Below are 23,213 nucleotides of genomic sequence, written 5' to 3'. Positions count from 1 at the left end.
TTTGTATATTTCCACTGTCGTGTGTGCCCGTGGAATTTTTGCGTGGTGGGAGGTTTGACGTGGATTGCGCGACGGCGGTCACTGGAATCTCCGGATATCGGATAAGGGAGACTGCGGCGCTGAGCGCCGTTGGATCATGTCATCCTGCCAAAACCCGTACCTTGAGATCCGTGTAACGTTTTCTCCTCTTTGGATTTATAAAATTTTCCTAGATTCCTTTTGTACTTTCTCTTTTGGCGGGAGGGAGTTTTTCTTGAATCTTATTTAGCATTCAATTTCAGATGGTCCAAATGAGACCTTCCGGAGGAGAAAAGAAGGCCCCTATGCATTTTCCAATCAAAACTTGAGGACAAATTCAGATTTCACACTCGCTTTTACTAATATCCACGTGATTTCACTCTTCTTATAGCATGCTTAAAAGTTATAAATAGCAAACTGAGCATTGCTCAGCTTATAAGGTTACTTGAAAAAGAATTTGTCCACCTAAATTTCAGTCTACGACTCAACGTATCAACATAAGTATTTGCATTTTTCTAAATTCAATGTAAAATTTAACCCGCGTATTCTTTTCAGCAGTAGGCGACGTGTATCGATGTATCTATCGTGACTTCGTCAATCTTGAGATTTGCCGACGCAGTCTCTCGAAAGTAGTGGTAGATTTGCATGCTTGTATTTATTGTGGTGAGTATGGGTGCATATATGTAAGTATCTGCGTTTGCACTGTGTTTGGAAAAAAAACACCTCCAAACAAGCATCACCAGTGCAAGGTTCAACTTAGTTCAGCGAGAGAGAAAAATCAGGTGTCAGCTTTCATGCACCAACAATACGAATATTATCCTAATAGACATTTTCTTATCAAGTTTATCCTTTAACTTTTACTTGAGCCAATTTAGTCATTCAGCTTCCATTTTCGGATTAATCTCTCCCATCATCCTATGTGATAATCCATGTTAACATGTTGCGCCACCCTAGATATGTGTTTTGCTAAGTTATTAGTACCAACTATCCTATATAAACCTTGTTTGTGTCAACCTTTTTCTCCGTGTAGGTGAATCCATTCCGCTTAAAAGAACACATGCACCTTTACAGTCTTAAAATTAAAATTCACTAAATTAGGCTACCTTTGAAACTTACCTAAATTTTTATGGCACCAAACTACTTTCCTAAAATATAGAAAAATAACTAATATTCATCACAAGGATGCAATAATATATAACAGAACTACAATTCTATATGCAACAATATTAGTTGTTTTCCTATATTTTTGGAAAGTGTTCTGGTGCCATAAAAATTCATATGCAAGATCTAAAAGTAACCTAATTTGGTGAATTTAAATTTTAAAACTATAAAGTATGTGTGTGTTTTTAAGCAAAATGTGTTAATATTTATTTGTTCTATTACCAAAAAAATCATAAGTTTTGGAGGTGATTTGGAGGTTGTTTCGTCCGAATGAGCTAACATAAGTGACGAATATATCAAATAAAGAATGAAAGTTAGAACTATGTTCACGTAAGGGAGGAAAAAATTTTAGGACCATAGAACAAATTGAGTTATCTTCTAGTATCAAATAAGAAATTTTTTCTTTACCTAGCGTTCTTGAGGAGGGCACGGGGATCGCTGTGAAGAAGGATCTCCGAGGCGCAACTTGGCGATGATGAGTTCCTGGAAGAAGTTACTAATCTTTTTGGGTTGCAGCACAGAAATGTAGCTCAACTCAGAGGCTATTGTAGTGCTGAGTGCTGACACAACGCAGTTCCTCTGCACCCTACTCGGAGTAGGAGGCAAAAGTGTCTGGGCTGAAGCACGAGAAAGGTTGCTCTGCTTCGAGTGTGTACCTAACAGAAGCCTTTGTGAGCACATCTTCTCAGGTACGAGAAATGTTGCATGCATGGTTCCTCTCGAGTGGCATGGAAGACATGAGACAATCAGGGGGATTTGCTTCGTTTTGCATTACCTTCACAATAGAAAAAACGTGGTATTGCTGACACGGACCTTGAACCTGAAAACATATTACTAGATGATAATATGGTGTCGAAGATTGCAGACTTTGGTTTGTCAAGACTCTTTGGAGAAAATAAGTCTGAAAATATCATTAGAAGTTGTCCCGCCGGGACATTGTAAGCTTCAACGCCTTCTATGTGGTACCTGATGTATTATCTTCTTATCCAAGTAAGTATATGAGTTTATTCTCTTGCTACATCATGCAACACTAGCGGGTCCAGTGGGCTGCACAGGTATGGTGTGGTATATCTTAGATCTAGCTTAACAAGCATACATGTAGTCTGTAAAAAAAAAATCCAATTTTCCTTCTGCCCCGCAGCTGCTTGGCCCTCGCGCGACTAACGTGCGACTCGCGAGCGCCGACGCCTATCTACTCGAGACCATGCCGACTCCCCAACCGGCCTGCCCCTCCACAACTCCATTCCACCTCCAGACGGCGGCACACGGCTCCCTCCCTTTTCCTTGGCGACAGGCAGCCGGCGTGCCCCGGCTCCACCCCTGCGCCCTATCTCCTGGCGTTCGGCCCCAGCTGGGCAGCCCCTCCTTGGGAACCCGCCTCCGAGCGTCGCTGCGTCTCCAGCTCGGCTGCCAGGTTCCGGTCTCGGATGATTGCCTTGTCACGTTCATTGAGAATGATATTTCTGAAGATGTGGATGAAGATGATGTAGGGCTATTTGATGAGCTAAAGTTGGATGCTAAATTTAGCACCTATTAGCACTCGTAACTCATGCTAAAGTTTTTTAGTCTTGGCTTAAATTTAGCCCACCCCATCAACACTCCTGTTTGAAAGAGTTAGTGCTAAGGTTTAGCACTTATACAGATATTAGCATTTGGATCCAAACATCCCGTAGTCAAGACTTTCATGGCCATTAGAAAAGCGTGGGCCTAAAAGATAGTGTTCTAATTCTATTTGTTATTTAAGCTGGTGTCTTTTATATTTCAAATGTTGCTTTAAACTATCTGGATTATAATTTAAGATTTATTATGCTATTTAGTAGTTGTGTACTGAATTATCGGGTAATTTTTATGAAACTTTACCGAGTTGCTAAATAGATTTTACCGGTTTGCATATGAACATTTTATTTTTAGCATACCCCCTACAAAAATTCTAGCTCCGCCACTGCATGCAGGGGATACATGGCTGCACCAAAGTACCTAAATGAAGGGGGAGATTCATTCAATTTTGGTGTAATAATTCTAGAGGTAGTGACGGGTTTAGGATCGACTACCACCAAAGTGATGAAGAACTTTAGGCACACTTCATTGAAGAAGTAAGATGAACCAGCCCACCTACCTCTGCCATATACATTGGAGATATATAATGGAGAATAATCTCGATGAAATCCAGGTCACCAGATCCATGGTGACTTCATAGACATAGGGATGCACATTATATATATTTTGAGTCATTGGATCGACTCAAAGAGTTGATAAAATAAATTAGAATAGCATTATGTGTAAATAATTTAGGAGGAAAAATAAACTAGAGTGGCATGACATCGTAACTAATTAGCTGACAATAAACACTATTGAGTACCCACTTGCGTCCTTACGTAGACACTCTTAGGGTCTGCTTGGATCCGGCTAAATTTTAGTCCCGTACTCCCGTCACATTGGATATTTGGACACCAATTATAAATATTAAATATAGGCTAATTACAAAACCAATTGCATAAATAGAGTCTAATTCACAAGATGAATCTCTTAAGCCTAATTAATCTATCATTAACATAGGTTTACTGTAGCACAATATGGTCAGATCATAGAGTAATTAGGTTTAATGGATTCGTCTCATGAATTAACCTCCATCTGTATAGTTAGTTTTATAATTAATCTATGTTCAATACTTCTAAATAGTATCAAAACATTCGATGTTATAGAAACTAAAATTTAATTAGATGATCCAAACATCCCCTTAATTACCACGCATGACCTCTTTATCGTCCAGGATCCTAGCCTTTTAATTGGAGCTGTACACTCGTGGCTTCCTGTCATCCGAGCTCGAGGATCAGGCGGTGCAGACGTGAGAATGGTGACGGTGTCGGCTTCACGGCCATGCACTTGGGCGAGAACTACTCCTTAATGTCTTTTCAGATGTGTATGTGCATAATTGAGTATGATTGTAATCCACCGATCCTCTCCCATGCAGTGGCGGAGCTAGAATCCTAATCTACCTATAGCGAGCGTGAGTGAGTGCGTTGGGCGGCGGAGCAGCTGAGGGAGCGTTGGGCGTAGGCCCGGTCCGGGGGGGGGGGGGCGGTGGGGGAGGGGCGGCTGTCCTGGGTCCCAAAACAAAGGTCTCCTGGCACGTACATATGCAGCAGGTACAAGTAGATTGATGCGCATGAGCAGCAGGTATAAGTAGATTGATGCGCATGAGCAGCAGGTATAAGTAGATTGATGCGCATGAATACTGGGGGCCGAGTATGATGCAGAGCCCGCTCGTCTTCTTGATTTTCGTGATTTCATCTTTGTTTCTGGGGCGATTGGCGCATCACGGAAAGGCAGTATGCAGGCATCAAGTAGCGCGTCGGTGGTTCATCCTCTTGCCGCCGTGGCTGATCACAATCCACGGATGCGCAGGCATAGCGGCCATCATCTTGCATTGATCACGTGTCCGATAGACATGCCTCCAACCCTCTGGCCTCAGTTATTCCATCTCGCTATAGTTCCTATCTCCCTGAGTCACCGTCATGCAGGGCCGCATCCAAGCAAGCAAGAAGCAAGGCAGGAATCGGAGGAGGGAGCGATGTAGAAATTTTGAATTTTTGTCCATAGCTAGCCCTGATACGCACCGGCTCAAAGAATTGGATTAATTGGTATTTTATATTTGATTTGTGAACGACAGTCAGATCAATATTGATACTTCGTTACATTATGTTATTGATAATCGATTTATTGGACATTGGTGACTCAGCGAGGAACGCATAATATTTGGATTCGAGTTGTATATAAACCATTCATGATTTTTCATCTATAAATGTTAGAAAAAAATATTATTGAAAGGCCCCTGGATTTTAGTTTCACCCTGACCCCACCGGCCCTGCTTAGGCGGTGGCGCGTGCCTATTACGAGTTACCGGCGGCGGGTGTGACCGCACCTTACCAGGCTGGTGGATCCACCGCTGGTCCCATGAAGCAAACCAGCTGCCGCCGTCACGTTCATATCTTGGAGGAATGATTCCGCATCCGCCTGTACGGCAGACCAAATACACCGTAAGGGGCTGTTTGATTGCTTGCACATCGCCCGGCCAGGCTCTCTAGATGCAGGTTTATCCTGTTTGGTTGCCTGCGTGGGCATCGGAGCCTGGCTCGCTGGGAACGCAGCGAGCGGCTGTTTCCGACGGGCCTGGCTCCCGCGGCGCATTGTTTTGTACTCCTAATGACAGAATTAGTATATTATTAGTATATATTAACTTATATTAAGATATGCTAAAGAATGTTAAGCTGTGACAAAATGAATCAAAGGCTATTGGCGTATAATCATACAAATAAATGTTATGGTGATAATTATTTTACTATTTTTATCTTGCGCAACATGTCTCTACGCGGGCAACCAAACATCATCTCCTTACAACCTGGTTGGAGTGAACCATACAACCAAACAAATGGCTCTTGCATGCGCAGAGCCCGAGCGGAAGAAACCTGGTTCTTATACGTGAGCTAGGCTCGCTAGAGAAGTCCGAAGAGAACCAATCCGTGAATGCCATATCTCATATTCTCATCTAAAGCAATATTTAGACTATGCCCTATATATCTATCCTCGAGTAATAACTGCATGCTCTACTGAGCCCATGCCTAAAGAGCTAAATAATGGAGACATCCCTGCAGGTAAGTGTCTATTTATTAAAAAAAATCAAGTAAGTGTCTATCTATCATGAAAAAAAATCTAATAGAAATAATAATCGTAATTACATGAAGTACGATGAATAGTACAAATGTACAACTAGACTAACTGACTAAAGATCTCCAAGGACCTCCGTAACGGATCCGGAGCGTCCAACCAAGTGCCGTGTTCTGGACAGCCAGCCGTACAGGAAGAGTGGACGGGACCCGTACCCCGTTTCCGCGATAGGCTGCAGATATCCACACGCGCAGGCCACACAGAGCACGGCGATTCCCCGGCCGGAGGCGTGCGCCCCCGCCGGCCCGCCGCCATGCTGGTCCCCGCGCCGTGGGCGGCTACGGCGCTCTCCTCCCTCCACTCCCTGTCGTCCCACTACTTCCTCCTCCCCGCCCACTTCCTCCCGCCCGTCGGCGCCCGCCCCCCGCTCCGCCGCGGCGACCTCGCCATCCGCAACGGCGGCGGGCCGCGCACCTACCCCGGCGGCGTGTCCAAGTGGCAGTGGAAGCGGATGCAAGCCAAGAAGGCCCGGCAGCTCCTCAAGGCGCGCCTCGCCCGCGAGCGCCAGCTCTACGAGATGCGGAAGCGCACCGAGCTCCGCGACGCCGTGGCGCACCTCGAGCGGCCCTGGGACCCCGACTCCGCCGCCGACGCGTCCGCCGTAGCGCCCAACCTGCTCTCCGTCGCGGCCGAGGACCAGCTCAGGGCGCTCGCCGACCGATTCCACCGTCCCGGCGGCGTCGACCTCTGGAACGACCGCGACGGGCCCCGGGTCTTCGCGTCCCCGGCCACCGGCGCGACCTCTGCCAGGTTTTTCCCCAAGAACGCCGTCCACAGCGTGCAGCCCTACGCGCTCGTCGGCGACGGCGGAGAGGCGAGCGCGCCGCGTGCCCGCGGGAACGCCGCGGACATGCTGCTGCTTGGGCGTGGAGGCGGCGGCGCGCAAGGTGTTCGTGAGAATGCTACCGGGGATGAAGCGTATCGTACTGGTGACGTGGAGCCAGCGGTTGAACTCATGGAAAGGGATGGGACCTGGGAGCCGGTGGATGACTTGGCCGCCGCTGATGATAGCATTCCTGGCTACTGGAGTTCGGATGATGACAACGATGAGGTTCCCTCGGAATCAGAGGACATGGGAGATGCCCGTTCTAGGCGTGTGCCACGGGCAACGATGCACAGGCGAAATGGAAGGAACAATGGCGTCACAAGATGGGAAGTGGCAGGCGCCATGGCTGCTGCCAGTGATGATGACAGAGGTTGGAGTGGTGATGCTTTCTTCTCGGACTCGGAACGAGCAAGGGAAGGCCATCGTGAGCAGCGATGGCAGGAAACAAGTAGTAGTGCAAGCACAAGAAAGCGCGCTGGCGGGAGACGGCATGCCTTGAATTCTGCATCGACTAGTCGCGTTGGCCAGAGGGGACGTGCAGGTGCTAGTTCGTTCTCTGACTCTCAGGTGATCCATGGTGGTTCTGAGCCAAAATGGAGACCAAGGACCAGAGATGGCAATAAGAATGGCACCGGGAGGTGGAATGCTCCTAGACAGGATCGGATCGGTGAGGAGTTCAACTCGAATTCAGACAGTTCAAGAGGCGGTGAAATGGAACCAAGATGGGGAGCCAGAAATAAGTTGAATGGAAGAGAGAACTTTAGAGGAATATCGAAACCGAAATACAGTACTAATACCAGTGACGGGGATGCGCTGGGGAGACACATGAGGGCCAACTATGGTGATGAGCACCAGAGCAGCAGCAATGGAAGACATCGACTTGCTGGTAACTTTGCTGAGGATTTGGAGACGCCAACATGGAAGCCTAGAAGAATAAACCGAGCTAGGAACATCAACGGCGATGGCAGAGACGACAACGTCAGTGGGAGATTCAGGAGAGGCAACAATGCGAGACGTCTGCAGGAGAATCCTAGGAACATCAACAGGGAGGATGGACCTAGGATGAACAGGAATGGACAACGGTTCAGAGGAGAGGACTACTCACTACGGCCAACATCGGAATTGCACGGTTCCTGGAGGGAGAGGGGATCGGATGAATTGTAGTTAACAGCGATAGACTGAAAAGATTTGTGTGTGCTACTTTTTTGTATGACTATAAACCTCTGTCGAGTGTTGAAAGTAATGTACTACTGACATTCATCTTATGCTTCTTCAGCTCATGCGAGATAGATTGTGCAGTAATATGTCGCCGAAAAATTTACCACAAGATTGCGAACGGACAGCTTGTCCAAGATAACTTTCAGATTGAAACTGCCAATTTCACATATATCAGCTCTGAATGAGTTCGGATGAACACTTCAGAAATCATACATGCATACAACAGATTTGCATGAGTTGAGTATTACAAAAGCAATGCCATTCCCAAATGCCATAAAAGCACAGCGTTTTAAGAGCGGTTGACTCCATGGTTACAAACTAGATGGTCATGGTTGACCTTATGAGCTCAAACGGGTAAAAGAAAAACAACACCGATGAAGTTGATAAAGTTTGCTCCAGCTACTTTACCTGCAACATACAATATCACCAGTTAATCACATGAATATTAAGAAGGGAATCAGTATTGGATAACAAATAATGGAAACCTAAGTGAGTAAGCAACCTTTTGCTAAGGCCCTTGCACTAATTGAGGGCAAGCTAATCATGCACACACACTTCAAAAGACAGCAAATTCATAACTCATAGCCACAAGGTGAAGAACCTAATTACGAGTCTTTGGTTTCCATTTGCATAGACACATATATACAGACAACCTCAAACTAATATACTAAATCCATATGCACTGATACAAACTATTCCTCAGAATTTAGTCGAGTTACTAAAGGATGAAGTCAGTGGCATAATATAACCATTAAGATTTCAGCTGACTTAGACATTTCTTCCATACTCATCACTTTTGAATATCGTTATATTTGTACAACAGATCTCCAACTAATCGGCTAATAAGAGTTGTCACTTTTCATTTCACAAGAGCACATCAAGCGTCCAACGTACATTCACATAAACTGATAAGTACATAAATTAATCTGAGAAGGAAACGTTATTTTAACAACAGTAGTAACTAATAAGGGAAACCGAAGAATGCCTAACATATCAATCATGTGGAATAGGTCTCATCTACTATTTAAGTTCAGCAGGGAAATCCAAATGATGTCAAAAAAGTATTATGTTTCCTTGTTTATAAATAGTAATATAACCATATACAACTAGATGGACACTGATGATCTAGATAGGCCTGTAATAAAATATATCATGATAATTGAATTTGTGTTGACCAACATATACGGCGAAAATTAAAAAATTATCACAACATAACATGTAATTTGGGAAGTGTTACAATTAGTTATTCTTAATTTACATGCTAGGAAAATACCAAGCAAAAAATCAATGGGGGTTAGAAAACTGTATCAGAGATGAAGCTGAAGGTAAAGGAGCTTGATCATTCTCGGTGCTAGCTATTGCTGATTGATAAGCCCAAAGGAGATCACATCGACTCTAAACAATCCCTATAGCAAGGGTGAAAGTAGGAACAAAATCTAGGCCATGTCTGCTTAAGGTCACACCATGTATATGCACCTTAGAAAAGATCTCAAGATATTAACCCATGCCTATATCATCTATTTTTCACAAGTTCTTTAGATAGTTCAATAAATGCCTCTTAATGCAAAAATGAAATTTAAATAACTGTAACATATATATTGCATAAGGAAATTTAAAGCCTGACCTAAAGCAAGTTCCTTGAGGCGGGTATTGTTCATGTTATACATTCAAAGTTCAGCTTATAAAGGAAAAACATTCATCCCTCTTAATGCATTTAGTTATAGTGATTAGCCCACATTCCAGTGAGCTGCTCCGATGGTCTCGATGCCACGGAGTTAAGTTGGCAGACTATATTACATCACTGGAAAAGGAGAATGCTTAGGCTGCCAAGGAGAAAAGAGTGTGGTTTGACATTTCAGTCCGCATCGTGTGGGTCAAATCTGAAACGTGTAAACCAATCTCGTAAGATTAAGTCTAACGCAAACATAGCTATCGTGTTTAACAGTTCACTGCTGATCAGAATAGCCACATATGCCATTTGACAGAAGATACGCATAAAAAAAACACATTGTTCAGATAGTTACGCGTTCTGGTCCCAAAGCTCTGAGGAACATTCACGCAGGCTAATACTTCAGTTTAATCAAGCACGGTGTGGGTACAGTGTACGAATTCATAATCCGATCCGGAAGAAATAATACAGCGCGATCTCAGATGGGCAGATCTAAATGAACAAACCCTACCAATCCTCGAAATGGATCGTCAAATCCAAACCTGCCTAAACAAACTCATTTTGCTCGGGAAACAGGGAGCGACGGGTGGGGATTTACCTTGGAGTCACGGACCCCGGCCGGCCACCTAGTGGTGGTGGTCGCCGGAGGGGCGGTAGATGCGGTTGTAGGCGGCCTCGCCCACGAGGTAGATCCCGAAGGCGACGATGGCGATGCCGAGCCCCGGTGTGGCGTGGCGCAGCTGGTTCCCCACCAACGGGTGCCTCCTCCACTCGTCCCTCCGCCGGAAGAACTCCCCGGTCGCGTTCAGCCCCTTCCCTCCGCTCGCCATCGCCTCCGCCGCACTCTCTCTCTCCCCTCTTCTCTCTCTTGCCACTGTTCGAAGCAGAAAGAAGGTAGGGCAGCCACGCGACCATAACCAAGCCCAGGGGATATACGCGGCCCAGCCCGCCACGACTTGGGCTCACACGGCCCAAACCGTGCTGCCTGTGTGTGAGAGCGAGAGCGCGCGAGCTTCTCCAGCGTTCAGCTCTGTGCCTCTAGCCCATTCCCATGGCGATGGCGACCTCGTCGGCGCCGCTGCTCCCGAAGCCCGCGCACCCAACTCCGTCCTCTGCTTCGCTCCCCACTACGAAGCCCAGGTTCAGGCGACAGCGAGCCACACCCGAACAGCACGACCAACATGTCGACGGCAAGTGGAGGAGGGACCCGAGCGGCCCGCCCCGGCGTGGTGGGGGAGCCAAGAGGCGCCTGCGCAGCCTCGTCCTGCGCGGGGAGATCGAAGACGCCCTCGCACTCGTCGATTCCATGTCCTCCGGCGGCAGCGGGAATCGCCCGCCCGCCGTCCCCTGCAACATCCTCATCAAGCGGCTGTGCTCGGCCGGCCGCGTGGCCGACGCGGAGCGCGTGTTCGCGGCGCTCGGCGCCTCCGCCACCGTCGTCACCTACAACACCATGGTCAACGGGTACTGCCGCGCCGGCCGGATCGAGGACGCGCGCCGCCTCATCGGCGAGATGCCGTTCCCGCCGGACACGTTCACGTTCAACCCGCTCATCCGCGCGCTCTGCGTCCGCGGGCGCGTCCCCGACGCCCTTGCGATGTTCGACGATATGCTCCACCGGGGCTGCTCCCCGAGCGTGGTCACCTATAGCATCCTCCTCGACGCCACCTGCAAGGCGAGCGGCTACAGGCAGGCCATGGTGCTCCTTGACGAGATGCGCGCCAAGGGCTGCGAGCCAGACATCGTCACCTACAATGTCCTCATCAATGCCATGTGCAATGAGGGCGATGTTGATGAAGCACTCAGTGTCTTGCGCAGCTTGCCGTCCCGTGGATGCAAACCTGATGCTGTCACCTACACACCTGTGTTGAAAAGTTTGTGTGGCTCTGAACAGTGGAAGGAGGCTGAGGAGCTCTTGGCTGAGATGGCCAGCAACAAATGTGCCCCAGATGAAGTGACATTCAACACAGTAATCACTTCTCTGTGTCAGAAAGGCTTGGTTGATCATGCAATTAAAGTTATTGATCGTATGTCAGAGCATGGATGCATCCCAGATATCGTCACATACAGCAGTATTCTTGATGGTTTGAGCAATGAAGGGCGTGTTGATGATGCAGTTGAATTATTAAGCACACTGCAATCCTACGGGTGCAAGCCTGATAGCATTGCATATACCACTGTTTTGAAGGGCCTGTGCAGCACAGAGCGGTGGGAGCATGCTGAGGAGCTCTTGGCTGAGATGGTCCGCAGTGATTGTCCCCCTGATGAAGTGACATTCAACACAATAATCGCTTCTCTATGTCAGAAAGGGTTGGTTAATCGTGCAATTAAAGTTGTTGAACAAATGTTAGAGCATGGATACATCCCGGATATTATCACATACAATTGTGTCATTGATGGTTTGTGCAATGAGAAGTGTATTGATGATGCCATGGAATTGTTGAGCAATCTGCAGTCTTATGGGTGCAAGCCTGATACAATTACCTATAACACTGTTTTGAAGGGCTTGTGTAGTGCTGACTGTTGGGAGGATGCTGGGCAGCTCATGGTCAATATGATGCACAGTGATTTTCCCCCAGACGAAACGACATTCAACACAGTAATATCTTCTTTATGCCAGAAAGGATTGCTTTTGCAAGCAATTGAAACTCTGGAGATAATGGCTGATAACAGTTGCATTCCGAACTCAACCACCTATAACATAGTAGTCGATGCTCTTCTGAAAGCTGGAAAGACCCAGATAGCCCTTGAGTTGCTGAGCGGCACGACAATTGGTACCTCAGGTTTGACTACTTACAACAAAGTAATTTCCAATGTTGCCAAAGCTGGCAAAATGGAGGAAGCTCTTGATTTGTTGCGTGTGATGGTCTCTGGTGGCATTTGCCCGTATACAACTACTTACCAATCTTTAGCCTATGGGATCTCCAGAGAAGATAGAACTGACAGGGCAATCAGTATGCTCTGCAGAGTGCAGGATATGGGCTTATCACCTGACACTACATTCTACAATGCTGTACTTCTTGGTCTATGTGAAAATTGGAGGACGGATATTGCCATTGATTGCTTTGCTCACATGGTGTCCCATGGCTGCATGCCTGATGAATCAACCTACATTATTCTCCTTGAGGCTCTTGCTTATGAAGGTCTTTTGGGTGAGGCAGAAGAACTGCTAGGCGACCTGTCTTCTCGAGGAGCTTTAGATAAGAGCTTGATTCAGGAAGAAAGACGCTATTCCTAAACTAAACTGAACATGCATGTAATAGTGCCTCTGCTGACAGTAGTACAAATGTGCTGTGCAAGCGCTGAAATGTTTATATATATGTACAGTTGGGTATGCTTCGCCTTGCATTTCACATGCACACTTTGTACCTTAGTTCAAAGTTTTCATGCAAAGTAGCCCTCCATCTTTCACCTTCCACTGTACCATCCAATAGGCAGCCCTGTTTATCAATGGCAGTTTTGAAGATTTTTTTTGCCCTAATTAAGACATAATACTACTAACAGTTGCTGATAGAACTATCTTACCCTTTTCCTCCTTTCAACTACATCTGCCTGGAATTTCGCATGTTTCAGCAGCAGTTTCTCCTAGAGAATCAGACCTTGCTTTCTGGTCCTAATACTCAGCAGCAGTGAAGTTCGTGGTCAACGTCTGCCCTAGCTTCACCATAATCACATGCATATGTGGCAATCATCATACACATTAACCCAACACTTAATTACTGAACATGAGAGTTCCCAAACTCCAGCGGTTCATCTCACACTACGATGACAGCAGTTAGCCTGCTAACACAACACATCACCACTAGCTAGCACCATGTCTATTACAACAACAGCATCGCACCATGAAACAAGTACAACAGCCGGCGTATGCACCGGTCCACTACAGGTGAAGCCGGTTATCGACACCGCTTCACCGCTTCCTAATGATTCTAAACACGTCTGTCAACAGGGAGCATGTCCCGTCCCATGGCATCGTCATTCTCGGCTCCGCTTGCTGCTGCAGCTGGGGCACTTGTACTGCTTGATGTGCTCTGCCTTGGCCGGGGTGATGCGGACGCACTTGCCGTGGAACCACTTCTCACAGACGTCACAGCAGATCCAGAACTCGCCGTTCGCATAGCTCTCACCACAGGAGCCACAAAGGTATGCCTGGTCCTCCTCCTCTGCGTCCTCCCGGCCACTGTCCTCCTCCTCTTTTGGGTGAGCCGGCTTCGCAGGCTTGCTGTTAGAGTTTGTCTGTTTTGATGGCTGAAAGAGAAGGCAAACAAATGAGCTAAGGGGTTGCCTCGACAACATTGGCAAGATGTAATGCATCTGGCAACATATACTTGCTTTTGAGCCACAAATATTTACTTACTTTAGAGTTAGACTTGCTGCTTTTGCTGCTGCCATTGGGGGCTTTTGATTGCTTTTTAGCAACCCCCGTCACAACTTCATAAACAGTGGGCAGGTTATTAATCATGGTGAAGAGCCTTCTCCTGAAATGCAAATATCATGGATTATCATGTCCTGTTCTCTAGGGGTGTAAATTGGTGACACCCTTAGGTGCACCTCCAACCCTCTTTAGTTCAAATACTTGTGCTACTTCTGCAAAATGGGATCTCATTTTGGAAAATTAGCACAAATATTTGAACTAAAGAGGGTTGGAGGTGCACCTAAGGTCACCAATTTGCACCCCTATTGTTCTCCGTTCACTATCTAATATTTTTTAGCTAAACTGGGAGAAAAATCCAAGCTATTGATCCATCATCTAGAATCAAATACATGAACCCTAAACGACTGCAATATGAATAGGCAATTCTATCTAAAAATGCAAATTCGATTTGAAACCTTAAAGAGCTAAAACTCACATCACTATCATTTAATTTAGTAAAGAAAAAGTTTATAGAGTAAGGTAATTATTCCATATGCTGTGAAAATCTCCACGTGAATGCACAGTAAGTGGCTAAATTGTTTTCATAAAAAGAACCAACTAATTTTTCTGTCAAGACAAGGAGAAAGGCCATCATGACCAAAAGAAAATGCCAGGTAGATAACTACAAACATAAATGGAAAGAAATTGGCATCACCTAATTAAGGGACCCCATCGTTCACCTAAAAATGGGTCATCCCACTACTGTGGCAATATAATGGCTGGGAGCCCACTGAACACAGCTTTAAATACTCATCCCTAGCTCTCAACTCTTCGATTCCATACATCATCTCTTAACACACCACCATACCACACTCCCCCAAAGAGCCCACTGATTGACTGATCCCTCTCCACTCCCCAGTCTCCATGACAGCAACTGGTGCCTCCGCATCTCTCCTGCTAACGTCTAGAGTACTAGACCCTCTCCTTTTCTCTCTCTCTCTCTCTTTTGCTAAGAACAATCTGTTTTGGGGAAAAGAGAAAAACAAATTATGAAAATAAATCTGTGGTCAAAGACATCTGTATTACATACAGTTCCGTACTGCAATAGAAAAGCATGAAAAGGAGATACAAGCCCAGTGTAGGCCTGTACGGTGAAAAAAAAGAAAAAAAAAGAACTAAATCTTTGCAAAAAAAACTAAACACACACCTGGCATCTTTATCGAATCCAAAGCGAGCCCCAAAGTAGAATGCAACAGATAGTAGCCACGCGTCACTATGAACTGCAACTAGAGACAACCAATCTTTTTCGATCATTCCATCACGGGCAAAGTTTATCCCCAATGCTGGTTCTGGAAGTTCAGGAGGTACTTCCTCAGCTGGCAGAGTGACCTCCCAAGTCTCATTTGGCAACCCATAAAGGCACAAGTTCTCTTTCTCTGGCATAAGATGAACAGCTTTATATCAACAACACAAAATGAAGGAAACGTAATATGATGTGTTAAAGTCACTACTTGTGGTGCACTATTGAACATCAGTAGACAGCGGAGCTTGGAATGCTATTTCAAGTGTTAGTTAAGTAAAATGTGGATGTGGCCAAAATGAGTAGATGCCAGTTTACTTATATTTGTTTTCCATGAATATACATCAGCATTAGTTAAGGGTGTTGGGCAATATTAAGCCAGTCACCATTGATATCCGTATCTGACTTTTATCTTGTCTCCACTTCTTCCTACAATTTGGAATTCCTTCTACTAACACATGCTCCTTCTCATTCCTTTTTCACTCACAGTAGGGCATCCTGTAAAAATCAGGTTAAGTAATTCCCACATGATGTATCAAGTGAAAGGTGCTACATCGATTACGTTAGATTTTATAGTTTGAACCAGATTTCAAACGTCATGGTAGTAGCAACAGACCTTAGCTCTAAAGACATCTATCTTAAGTTTGAACAAATAGGTTCATGGTAACTACGAGTAACATGACATAATCATGATTAGTATTCAATCAGGCTGCACTTCCAGTACGTAGAGACATACTCGAACATGAGTTAAATGATTATGTGTCCTGCCAATTGACGCTGTCCCGTGATTGGTCATAGTCCCCTCTATTTTGTAATGTACATGATTTGTTACGTTCCTCCCAAGCGTTATGCATGTAAACAGAAATGCAAACAACCACACATCATTGGACTTTAAATTACCCAAACACTTTCTTAAACATGTAATCAAATCAACTTAAATTTCTTTAAATTAAGGACTTAAATCTACAGGTTGAAGTACACTAGAGGTCAGGATGCAGTCAAATTACCAAATAGAGTGTGCTAATCGCACACTAAAACTTACATATCTGACATAAGTCAGGGCTGAACAAACCGACTAATAGAGCTTAAGAATCCGACGACGCCCTAAACGGCAGCCGGATCGAGCACCATAAACAACCGTGGGATCACCACGCGATGAGAGACACAGCTTAACTCGACCATACGAGCAGCACAGGTGGAGAAAAAAAAGGAACCAAGTCGGGAGCCCGCCTCACCTGGGTCGCACATCTGGTAGAACTTCTCCACATCTGCGCACACCACAGAGAGCAGCTAGAGCATCAGCGAAGCATCCGCGAACCCGTAGCACAAGAGGAGGAAGCTAGGAAAAAAGCGCGGGGGGCTAGCTGACCCGTGGTGAGCGCCTTGACGATGCCGGCGCGGCGCGCGCGGAAGTCGCGGAAGACGTCCTCTGGGGAGCGCGTGTGATGGTGCACGGCCGCAGCGCCGCCTCCGTCGCCGTCCATCGCCGGCCACTGCCTCCCTCGGCTAGGGTTTGCGGGGGACGCGTGGGCAGTGGTGGTGATGGTGATGGAGTGGTAGTGGAGGGAGCAGGGGAGAGGATTACAGAGAGAGAGGCGCAAAACCACGGCGAAGGATGCGATGCGGGAATGGTAGGATTTCGTAGGGGTAATCTGGGAAAATCGGAAACCACGAGGGGGTGGTTCGGAAAGTTTCCACTTCGCTTTCATGGAAGGGAGTAAAGGTAGTGGGCCCACCAACTGGGCTCGGCTTTCGGCGCACTCCAGGGAGCGCGCGAGGCCAGACTAGACTGTGGACTGAGTGAGGCAGGGGCCCACCTGCCAAGAGGAAGTGACGTGGTTGGGCCGGGCTTTTCTCCGCTCATCTTGGGCCGGATCACCGACGAGCCCATATTGAGTTGCCTTCCGTGTTCCACTTCGCTTTGCGGTTGTGCGGTTCTTCCTCTTCTCCTTTTCCGTCGCCTGACTCCCGAAGCTCAGAGAAGCAGCTAGTCAGTCAATCGTGAGTTCGTGACTGAAAATGGCGGAGGTGGAAGCGACGGCGACGGCGGGGCGGCCGAGGCTGTACTCGTACTGGCGCAGCTCGTGCTCCCACCGCGCCCGCATCGCCCTCAATCTCAAAGGTGCCTGCGGCTCGGCCACCCGCTCAATCAGGCCACCGTTCTTTTGGGTGGATTTGGGAAATTGGGACACTGGGTTGGGTTGGGTTGGATTGGGTTCAACCGACGTGCGCTTGATCTTGAACGCTGTGTCTTTATGCAGGCGTGGACTACGAGTATAAGGCGGTGAACCTTCTCAAGGGCGAGCAGTCTGATCCAGGTGAGTTGGTAATACTCGTACAACCGTGTGCTAGGATTGCTTGGATATGGAGTTAGGTAGCTGGGCTACTTCGTGCAGTTTCTACTGACCTACTTGTCTGTTTGCTCGCCTTTGTTTAGAGTGTTGTTTGGCGCTGCTGACGCCTTGACGGGCTTTGGTAAGGCACAGCAGGGCAGCTTTAGTGTGCTTGCTCGGTGTTATTCTTTTTGTTTTTTAACGAAGTGCTCGGTGTTATTCTACATAGGTAGTCGTATGTGACAACTTTAGTCGTTCTACTTCTAGTGCTTCGGGTGGAACAAACATGGTTGCAATCAGATTGTGCATAGAGTCTTGTTTGGACAGTCACTAATTGGTTGATCTTTCTGGGAAACAGAATTCCTGAAGCTTAATCCTATGAAGTTTGTCCCTGCGCTGGTTGATGATGATGCAGTAATTGGCGACTCTTATGCAATAGCATTGGCAAGTATTGAGATATTAGCATTTGTCATCCCAATTTCGGTTATCACGTGAGTGAAATTCTTTTCTATGTGGCTATGCAGTATTTGGAGGACAAGTACCCCGACCCTCCTCTTTTGCCTCAAGACCCTAAAAAGAAGGCTTTGAATCACCAGGTGATAGGTTCTCCACCCCTTTGCTCATGATTGCGGCCACATGTTGTTCTTAATCAATTCAATATAGAAGTGCCATCTGTGGGGGAATTGCAATTTGGCATTATGCAAAATTTTTCGGCCAAATGCAGTTAAGTTGAGTGTTATGCAATCTGTTCACTAGTTGCTTTTTTGGCGGCTTCTTTGATGCTCCTATCTAAACCCATCAAATAGTTGCACCCTGTCATCCACAGTTTCATCGTATGAGGTAAAACCACTAAATAAGTAGCACAACAGAAGGGATAACAAAAGAGTAACTCATTAGCATAGTACAAATGCATATATATGTCTTAAATACTGTTCACTGTAGGCCTACATGTGGGGGCTAGGGCCACATGTTAGTGATGCAATTGATGGTGTTTTCCATCCTACTAGTGGTATCAGGACAATCTTACTCAAAAGGAAAGAGTTGTAAATGAAAAATACCTATTTTGTTGTGGCATGACTGCTGACATTGAGCTTGTGGAAACACAGACCGGAGCTCTTTTTTAGGTCTGAAGGCGTATAAAGTTGGGCTACCACACATTAGAATTTCATTGTGGCCTGGGCAGGACATGTATGGTTATGACTCAACAAACGAACTAATCAAGTAAGAGATAAAGAGTAGATATGCTAGAGATAATGCTCAAGTAAAACAATTATGGTTGGAGTTGTTGGAGTCCATGCATGTGCAAGTCCATCAGGTTTTCTGCATGGCAAGGCTGTCGTCAGGGAACAGGGATAGCATACTATGTGCTATGGCACAGGCAGGTCCAGCACGAAACCATGTAGTAGAAAGGTGCCACTGTGTAACCAAAATCTGGAGTAATTTGTGCTGTATGTTTGCCTTTTTCTTTCCTTCTGTTTTGTTCTTAGTCACCAATTCATCATTCTTAATGTGTACTTTACTATCTTTCTGTGCCAGATTGCGAACATTGTAAGTTCTGGTATTCAACCTCTCCATAATCTCTCAGTGTTGGTAAGTGTACTGCATATTACTTCTTGGCATATGAGGTCCTACATGTATAAATAGATTGATTGGCACGCCTGAGTTTGAGTTTATACTGAAATAAGATTCATATTTGCATCGTGCAATTATGCAATTTGTTTTCTGCTTATTAATTCTATATTGTGACAACTTGTTTTTGATGAACTAAAATATATTGTACAGTTTGTTTAAAGGACAAAAGCTAAACTGTTATCACTTAATTTGTTGCTTATTTCTTTGCAGAGGTTCATTGAGCAAAAAGTTGGTGCAGGGGAGAGTGTCTCGTGGACCCAACAACAAATTGAGAGAGGTTTCACAGGTTGTCTTCACAGACATAGCCGTTAATTACTGATTGAAGTAACTACTACTTTTGCTTGAAGAAATGTTTCTTGCCTTGAAGTTCGGTTGTACTTGTATTGATCATTGTAGGAACTCAAACATAGTTCTTTTAGTTCAGTTATGAAACATATTGTTTCTTAGCATTCTTATGTTTCCCTATCACCACACTTGTTTGCTATTATTAATTGTGCTTTTTCCCCTATCACTTTTGCGCTTGTTGCTATTCTGAAATGTGCTTGCTTTCCCTAATTTTTTAGCAATTGAGAACCTGATACAACAAAAAGGCTGTGGTGGGAAGTATGCAACAGGAGATGAAATCCAACTGGTATGTTTGCTTCCCTGAGATTTATCACCAGGTTCTTTTCCCCATTGTATTGAATTTCCCTTTGAAGTGGTATTACCTAGTCTTTTGGCGATATAACACTTGTTGAGTGATGTATGCGTGAAGAAAATAAACAGAATTAAATAATGAACCATCAGCTAATTCTTTTTATGTTAAGACAACTAATCTTTTAAAGTTTCCTGGAAGTTTTATATGCCAGTGTTTATTCATTGCTAAAACTAGAGGTATGGTTATCAAGTCCAAATGAACATAAGTGCAAAGTCTTTAAAATCTATTATTCTCATGGTGTGCAAGTCTTCTCTGGAATTAAATAGATTTCCTAATAGAACACTAATGCAGTATGATACAAATTGCTACTGGTCCTTGCTCAACTAGGAAGGCTACTGTTCTTTTTGAAGCCATCAAAGATAGCCCAGTATAATGCAGAACTAAATCCATGATCGTGTACTTCTGTATTCTTCTTGTCATGCAGGCAGATGTATTCCTCGCTCCCCAGATTTATGCAGCCATTGAGCGCACTAAAATTGACATGGTACAGCCTTTCTACTTTCTGTTATACGGGTGTAAATCGTTGTGCAGTTTATTTCAGTTGAAGAAGTAATGAAACATGCTGATGTGTCTTGACTGCAGTCGAATTACCCCACCCTTGCGAGGCTCCACGCATTGTACATGGCACACCCTGCATTCCAAGCAGCGCTCCCTGCTAAGCAACCGGACGCCCCTTCCTGTACCTAGGAACTGCGGTGTTCTTGCTTCGTCAGCCTTGTATATTTCTCATCTGAATACAGACAGATTTGGTGTTGTTACTTGCTTGTTGGTTATCCTGTAATAGGAACAAGCACAGAATTTCCTGTGCACAGTGCATCAGAATAAGAGTGGTTTCTGGTCTTCTTCAGGTAGGCTTCTCATGTATGATTTGTTCAGCTGTAAAATTTTCCATGGATGCACAAAATTGGCATTTGGCAGGAAGCCCTACATCTCTTTTAAACCCCTGTACATTGTTATAAAAAAAAACCCTATGTACATTCTACCATGGCTTTAATTTGCCTCGTGCCGCCTCATCTGCCATCGTGGAATCTACGGCCACCATTCACACGTAATCATTTCTTATATTCCACGGCCACCATTCACACCGCTATCATTTCTTATAAAAAGAAACTAGACGACGCACAGCACTGCTCATAAATTGAATCCAGTGAAACTATATACGCAAATAATGATCAAACTTGAATTAGGAAACAAAACCCAAAACATTCGCTCTGTAAGAGCATCTCCAACAATACCCAATACAAGTGCAAAATGATCCGTTTTGGGAAAAACCGTGAAAATCCGAGCTCCAACATATGCCTATTCCAGCTTCTAATATTCCCACACGTTTAAAAACTACCACATCTGGAGCTATATTTCCACCGCTGTGATGAGCTCCTAATAAATTCCCTGCGCTCTTCTAGTCCCACATCTTCATCTCTTTGTCTCGGCTGCGCCACGCTTCTCCATACTCTGAAACTGGCAGCCGTATGCCGTCGACAACAAGCGCCCCGTTACCGGCAATGAGCCCTGTGTCTGCGCGTGATGTCCTATGCCCGTGATGGCGCAAGGCCTCGCTCGGGATGCATGCTCGTGGCAAAAATGAATAGATAAGAACAAGAAATAGATACGTGCTATATTACCGTCTGAGTAGGAACTATGAATAGATAAGAACAAGAATTAGCATGACATATTGCGGGTGATGGATAGGTGCTATATTACTTACCATCTGAGTAGGAATCATCTTGTCTCATGGTGGCAATGGCATCGGCTTGTACTAGGCGAATTTGAGTTCAAAATGATCCACTTGCGATGAGGTGGCATATTTCAAAAGTTTGCAACTAAATATAGGGCCACCAATGGAGAGTTGTATTTTCTATGCCTAAAACCTTTTAGAAATATTTCAATTTGAAAATATTGGTACTGAATATATTGGATACTCTTAAGATGCTCCGGAGCGAAAACGCCTACAGTGATAAGCGAAAATTTAAACCCGCACGGCCGCGGCTGAGTAAACGAACCCGCCGAACCCCGACGGCACGGGCACCCGCTTCCACGGAGCGCCGCCGGCTCCCATCACCCACGCGGAGTACTTGCTGCCCTCCGCCGCGTCGGCCACCGTGCCGAACACGAACAACGCGGCGCCGTCGCCGTTGCCGATGCCGGCCGCCTTCACGCACGCCTTCATGCCCGGCGGCCCGTCGGCCACCTCCCTCCACGCGCGCGCGGCGCCGTCCCACTCGCGCACGCCGCCCTTCCCGGCCCCGACGGCCCACACCTTCCCTCGCACCGAGGCCAGGCACGTCTCGCCCGTGTCGGGGACCACCTCGTCCTCGTCGGCCCAGGCGCCGCCCGTGGCGGCGTAGCGCTCGGCGGTCTTCTTAAACGCGCCCTGGGCCTCGGTCGGGTAGCCGCTGGCCGCGAGGACGCCGCCGGGGGCCGCGACGAGCTGCGGCTCGTCGCGCTCCTCGGACATGTCCGGGAGCGCGCGCCAGGCGTCGGCCGCGACGCTGTACGCGAGGGCGGAGCGGAGCGCGTTCTTGGACTCGTCGTGGCCGCCGGCGACGTAGATGTTACCGTCGCCGCCGGCGCACCCGAAGAAGCTCCGGTTGTCCGGCATCTGCCGGCCGCGCCGCCACGTGCCTGCGGGGACGTCGAGCACGCGGACGTCGCTGGTCGGGCGGAGCGTGTCCGGGTCCCAGCCCCCCACGACGGCGACGTGGCGCCCGTCGTTGGCGGCCGCGCACTGCGCGAACAGCGGCACGGGTCCCCACGCCTCGCCCGGCCCTTCCACGCGCCGCCACTCGCCGGTGGTGAGGTTCGCCGCCGTCAGCGCGCACTCCGGCGTCGATCCCTTCCCGTCGCCGGCCGCGGGCGCGGCCTGGACGAGGAACACGACGTCCTCCGCCGCCCCAGCGGCACCCCGGCGCCGCCGGAACTCCGCGGACCCGACGGCGCCGCGCCACCCGCGGCACACGCGGCGCATGCACCGGTGCGACCGGCTCGGCACCCGCGCCAGGCACTCGATGGCCACGTCGTCCGGCAGACCCGGGATGAGCTCCCCCACCTCCAGCCTAGGGCCGTCTTCCTCTGCTCCCATCGCCATGGCACGTTCTCTCTGCTTGTCCTTGGAATCGTAGAAGAAGCGTGCTCGCGCAGTGACTGCGTACACGTCCTCAACCTCTTGCTTGGCGGCGCCCATGGAGAACGCCAGTGCAGTGCTGTGCACACGCCTTCACGCGGCTTCTTGCTTCTTCTGATGTGGTGGCGGTGCGATGCAAGGGGTTTTGGCGAGTTTAAG

The 23,213-nt window shown here is 47.0% G+C and overlaps 6 protein-coding genes across 6 annotated transcripts; 3 read left to right on the top strand and 3 right to left on the bottom strand.

Annotated features, from left to right (window-relative positions):
- Positions 1–6,044: 6,044 nt before the first annotated feature.
- Positions 6,045–7,995, top strand: LOC112880335. The gene has a single exon (XM_025944897.1). The coding sequence runs from the start codon at positions 6,158–6,160 to the stop codon at positions 7,892–7,894; it is 1,737 nt and encodes a 578-aa protein (XP_025800682.1). The 5' UTR covers positions 6,045–6,157; the 3' UTR covers positions 7,895–7,995.
- A 98-nt stretch (positions 7,996–8,093) lies between these two features.
- Positions 8,094–10,526, bottom strand: LOC112880355 (NADH dehydrogenase [ubiquinone] 1 beta subcomplex subunit 3-B-like). The gene is made up of 2 exons (XM_025944935.1): positions 10,216–10,526; positions 8,094–8,356 (listed from the first exon to the last, which is right to left on the bottom strand). The coding sequence occupies exon 1, from the start codon at positions 10,445–10,447 to the stop codon at positions 10,244–10,246; it is 204 nt and encodes a 67-aa protein (XP_025800720.1). The 5' UTR covers positions 10,448–10,526; the 3' UTR covers positions 8,094–8,356; positions 10,216–10,243.
- A 148-nt stretch (positions 10,527–10,674) lies between these two features.
- LOC112897656 (pentatricopeptide repeat-containing protein At1g09900-like) lies at positions 10,675–13,098 on the top strand. The gene has a single exon (XM_025966011.1). The coding sequence runs from the start codon at positions 10,675–10,677 to the stop codon at positions 12,853–12,855; it is 2,181 nt and encodes a 726-aa protein (XP_025821796.1). The 3' UTR covers positions 12,856–13,098.
- A 154-nt stretch (positions 13,099–13,252) lies between these two features.
- On the bottom strand, positions 13,253–16,877 carry LOC112880341 (PHD finger protein ALFIN-LIKE 7). The gene is made up of 5 exons (XM_025944911.1): positions 16,641–16,877; positions 16,507–16,539; positions 15,179–15,407; positions 13,975–14,095; positions 13,253–13,865 (listed from the first exon to the last, which is right to left on the bottom strand). The coding sequence occupies exons 1-5, from the start codon at positions 16,753–16,755 to the stop codon at positions 13,593–13,595; spliced, it is 771 nt and encodes a 256-aa protein (XP_025800696.1). The 5' UTR covers positions 16,756–16,877; the 3' UTR covers positions 13,253–13,592.
- Positions 16,878–17,226: 349 nt separating this feature from the next.
- On the top strand, positions 17,227–20,860 carry LOC112880347 (glutathione S-transferase Z1-like). Its single transcript, XM_025944924.1, has 9 exons — positions 17,227–17,393; positions 17,533–17,589; positions 17,963–18,048; positions 18,129–18,200; positions 19,141–19,194; positions 19,447–19,522; positions 19,800–19,867; positions 20,358–20,417; positions 20,516–20,860. The coding sequence occupies exons 1-9, from the start codon at positions 17,291–17,293 to the stop codon at positions 20,618–20,620; spliced, it is 681 nt and encodes a 226-aa protein (XP_025800709.1). The 5' UTR covers positions 17,227–17,290; the 3' UTR covers positions 20,621–20,860.
- A 744-nt stretch (positions 20,861–21,604) lies between these two features.
- LOC112875349 (F-box/kelch-repeat protein SKIP20-like) lies at positions 21,605–23,167 on the bottom strand. The gene has a single exon (XM_025939174.1). The coding sequence runs from the start codon at positions 23,112–23,114 to the stop codon at positions 21,900–21,902; it is 1,215 nt and encodes a 404-aa protein (XP_025794959.1). The 5' UTR covers positions 23,115–23,167; the 3' UTR covers positions 21,605–21,899.
- Positions 23,168–23,213: the final 46 nt, after the last annotated feature.

Source organism: Panicum hallii, chromosome 1 (genome assembly GCF_002211085.1).
Source record: "Panicum hallii strain FIL2 chromosome 1, PHallii_v3.1, whole genome shotgun sequence".
Taxonomy (NCBI): domain Eukaryota; kingdom Viridiplantae; phylum Streptophyta; class Magnoliopsida; order Poales; family Poaceae; genus Panicum; species Panicum hallii.
Note: the sequence above shows the minus strand (reverse complement) of the source record. Positions and strands in the feature narration are given on the sequence as shown.

What these genes read in the sequence shown, in the direction of transcription:
- LOC112880335 (XM_025944897.1), top strand. Translation starts at nt 6,158, where the DNA reads ATGCTGGTCCCCGCGCCGTGGGCGGCTACGGCGCTCTCCTCCCTCCAC.
- LOC112880355 (XM_025944935.1), bottom strand. Translation starts at nt 10,447, where the DNA reads ATGGCGAGCGGAGGGAAGGGGCTGAACGCGACCGGGGAGTTCTTCCGG.
- LOC112897656 (XM_025966011.1), top strand. Translation starts at nt 10,675, where the DNA reads ATGGCGACCTCGTCGGCGCCGCTGCTCCCGAAGCCCGCGCACCCAACT.
- LOC112880341 (XM_025944911.1), bottom strand. Translation starts at nt 16,755, where the DNA reads ATGGACGGCGACGGAGGCGGCGCTGCGGCCGTGCACCATCACACGCGC. An exon ending in CGTCAAGGCGCTCACCACGG is followed by an intron (nt 16,540 to 16,640) that starts GTCAGCTAGCCC and finishes TGGTGTGCGCAG; the next exon opens with ATGTGGAGAAGTTCTACCAG. An exon ending in CTACCAGATGTGCGACCCAG is followed by an intron (nt 15,408 to 16,506) that starts GTGAGGCGGGCT and finishes ATCTTATGCCAG; the next exon opens with AGAAAGAGAACTTGTGCCTT.
- LOC112880347 (XM_025944924.1), top strand. Translation starts at nt 17,291, where the DNA reads ATGGCGGAGGTGGAAGCGACGGCGACGGCGGGGCGGCCGAGGCTGTAC. An exon ending in TCCATAATCTCTCAGTGTTG is followed by an intron (nt 19,195 to 19,446) that starts GTAAGTGTACTG and finishes ATTTCTTTGCAG; the next exon opens with AGGTTCATTGAGCAAAAAGT. An exon ending in AATTGAGAGAGGTTTCACAG is followed by an intron (nt 19,523 to 19,799) that starts GTTGTCTTCACA and finishes CTAATTTTTTAG; the next exon opens with CAATTGAGAACCTGATACAA.
- LOC112875349 (XM_025939174.1), bottom strand. Translation starts at nt 23,114, where the DNA reads ATGGGCGCCGCCAAGCAAGAGGTTGAGGACGTGTACGCAGTCACTGCG.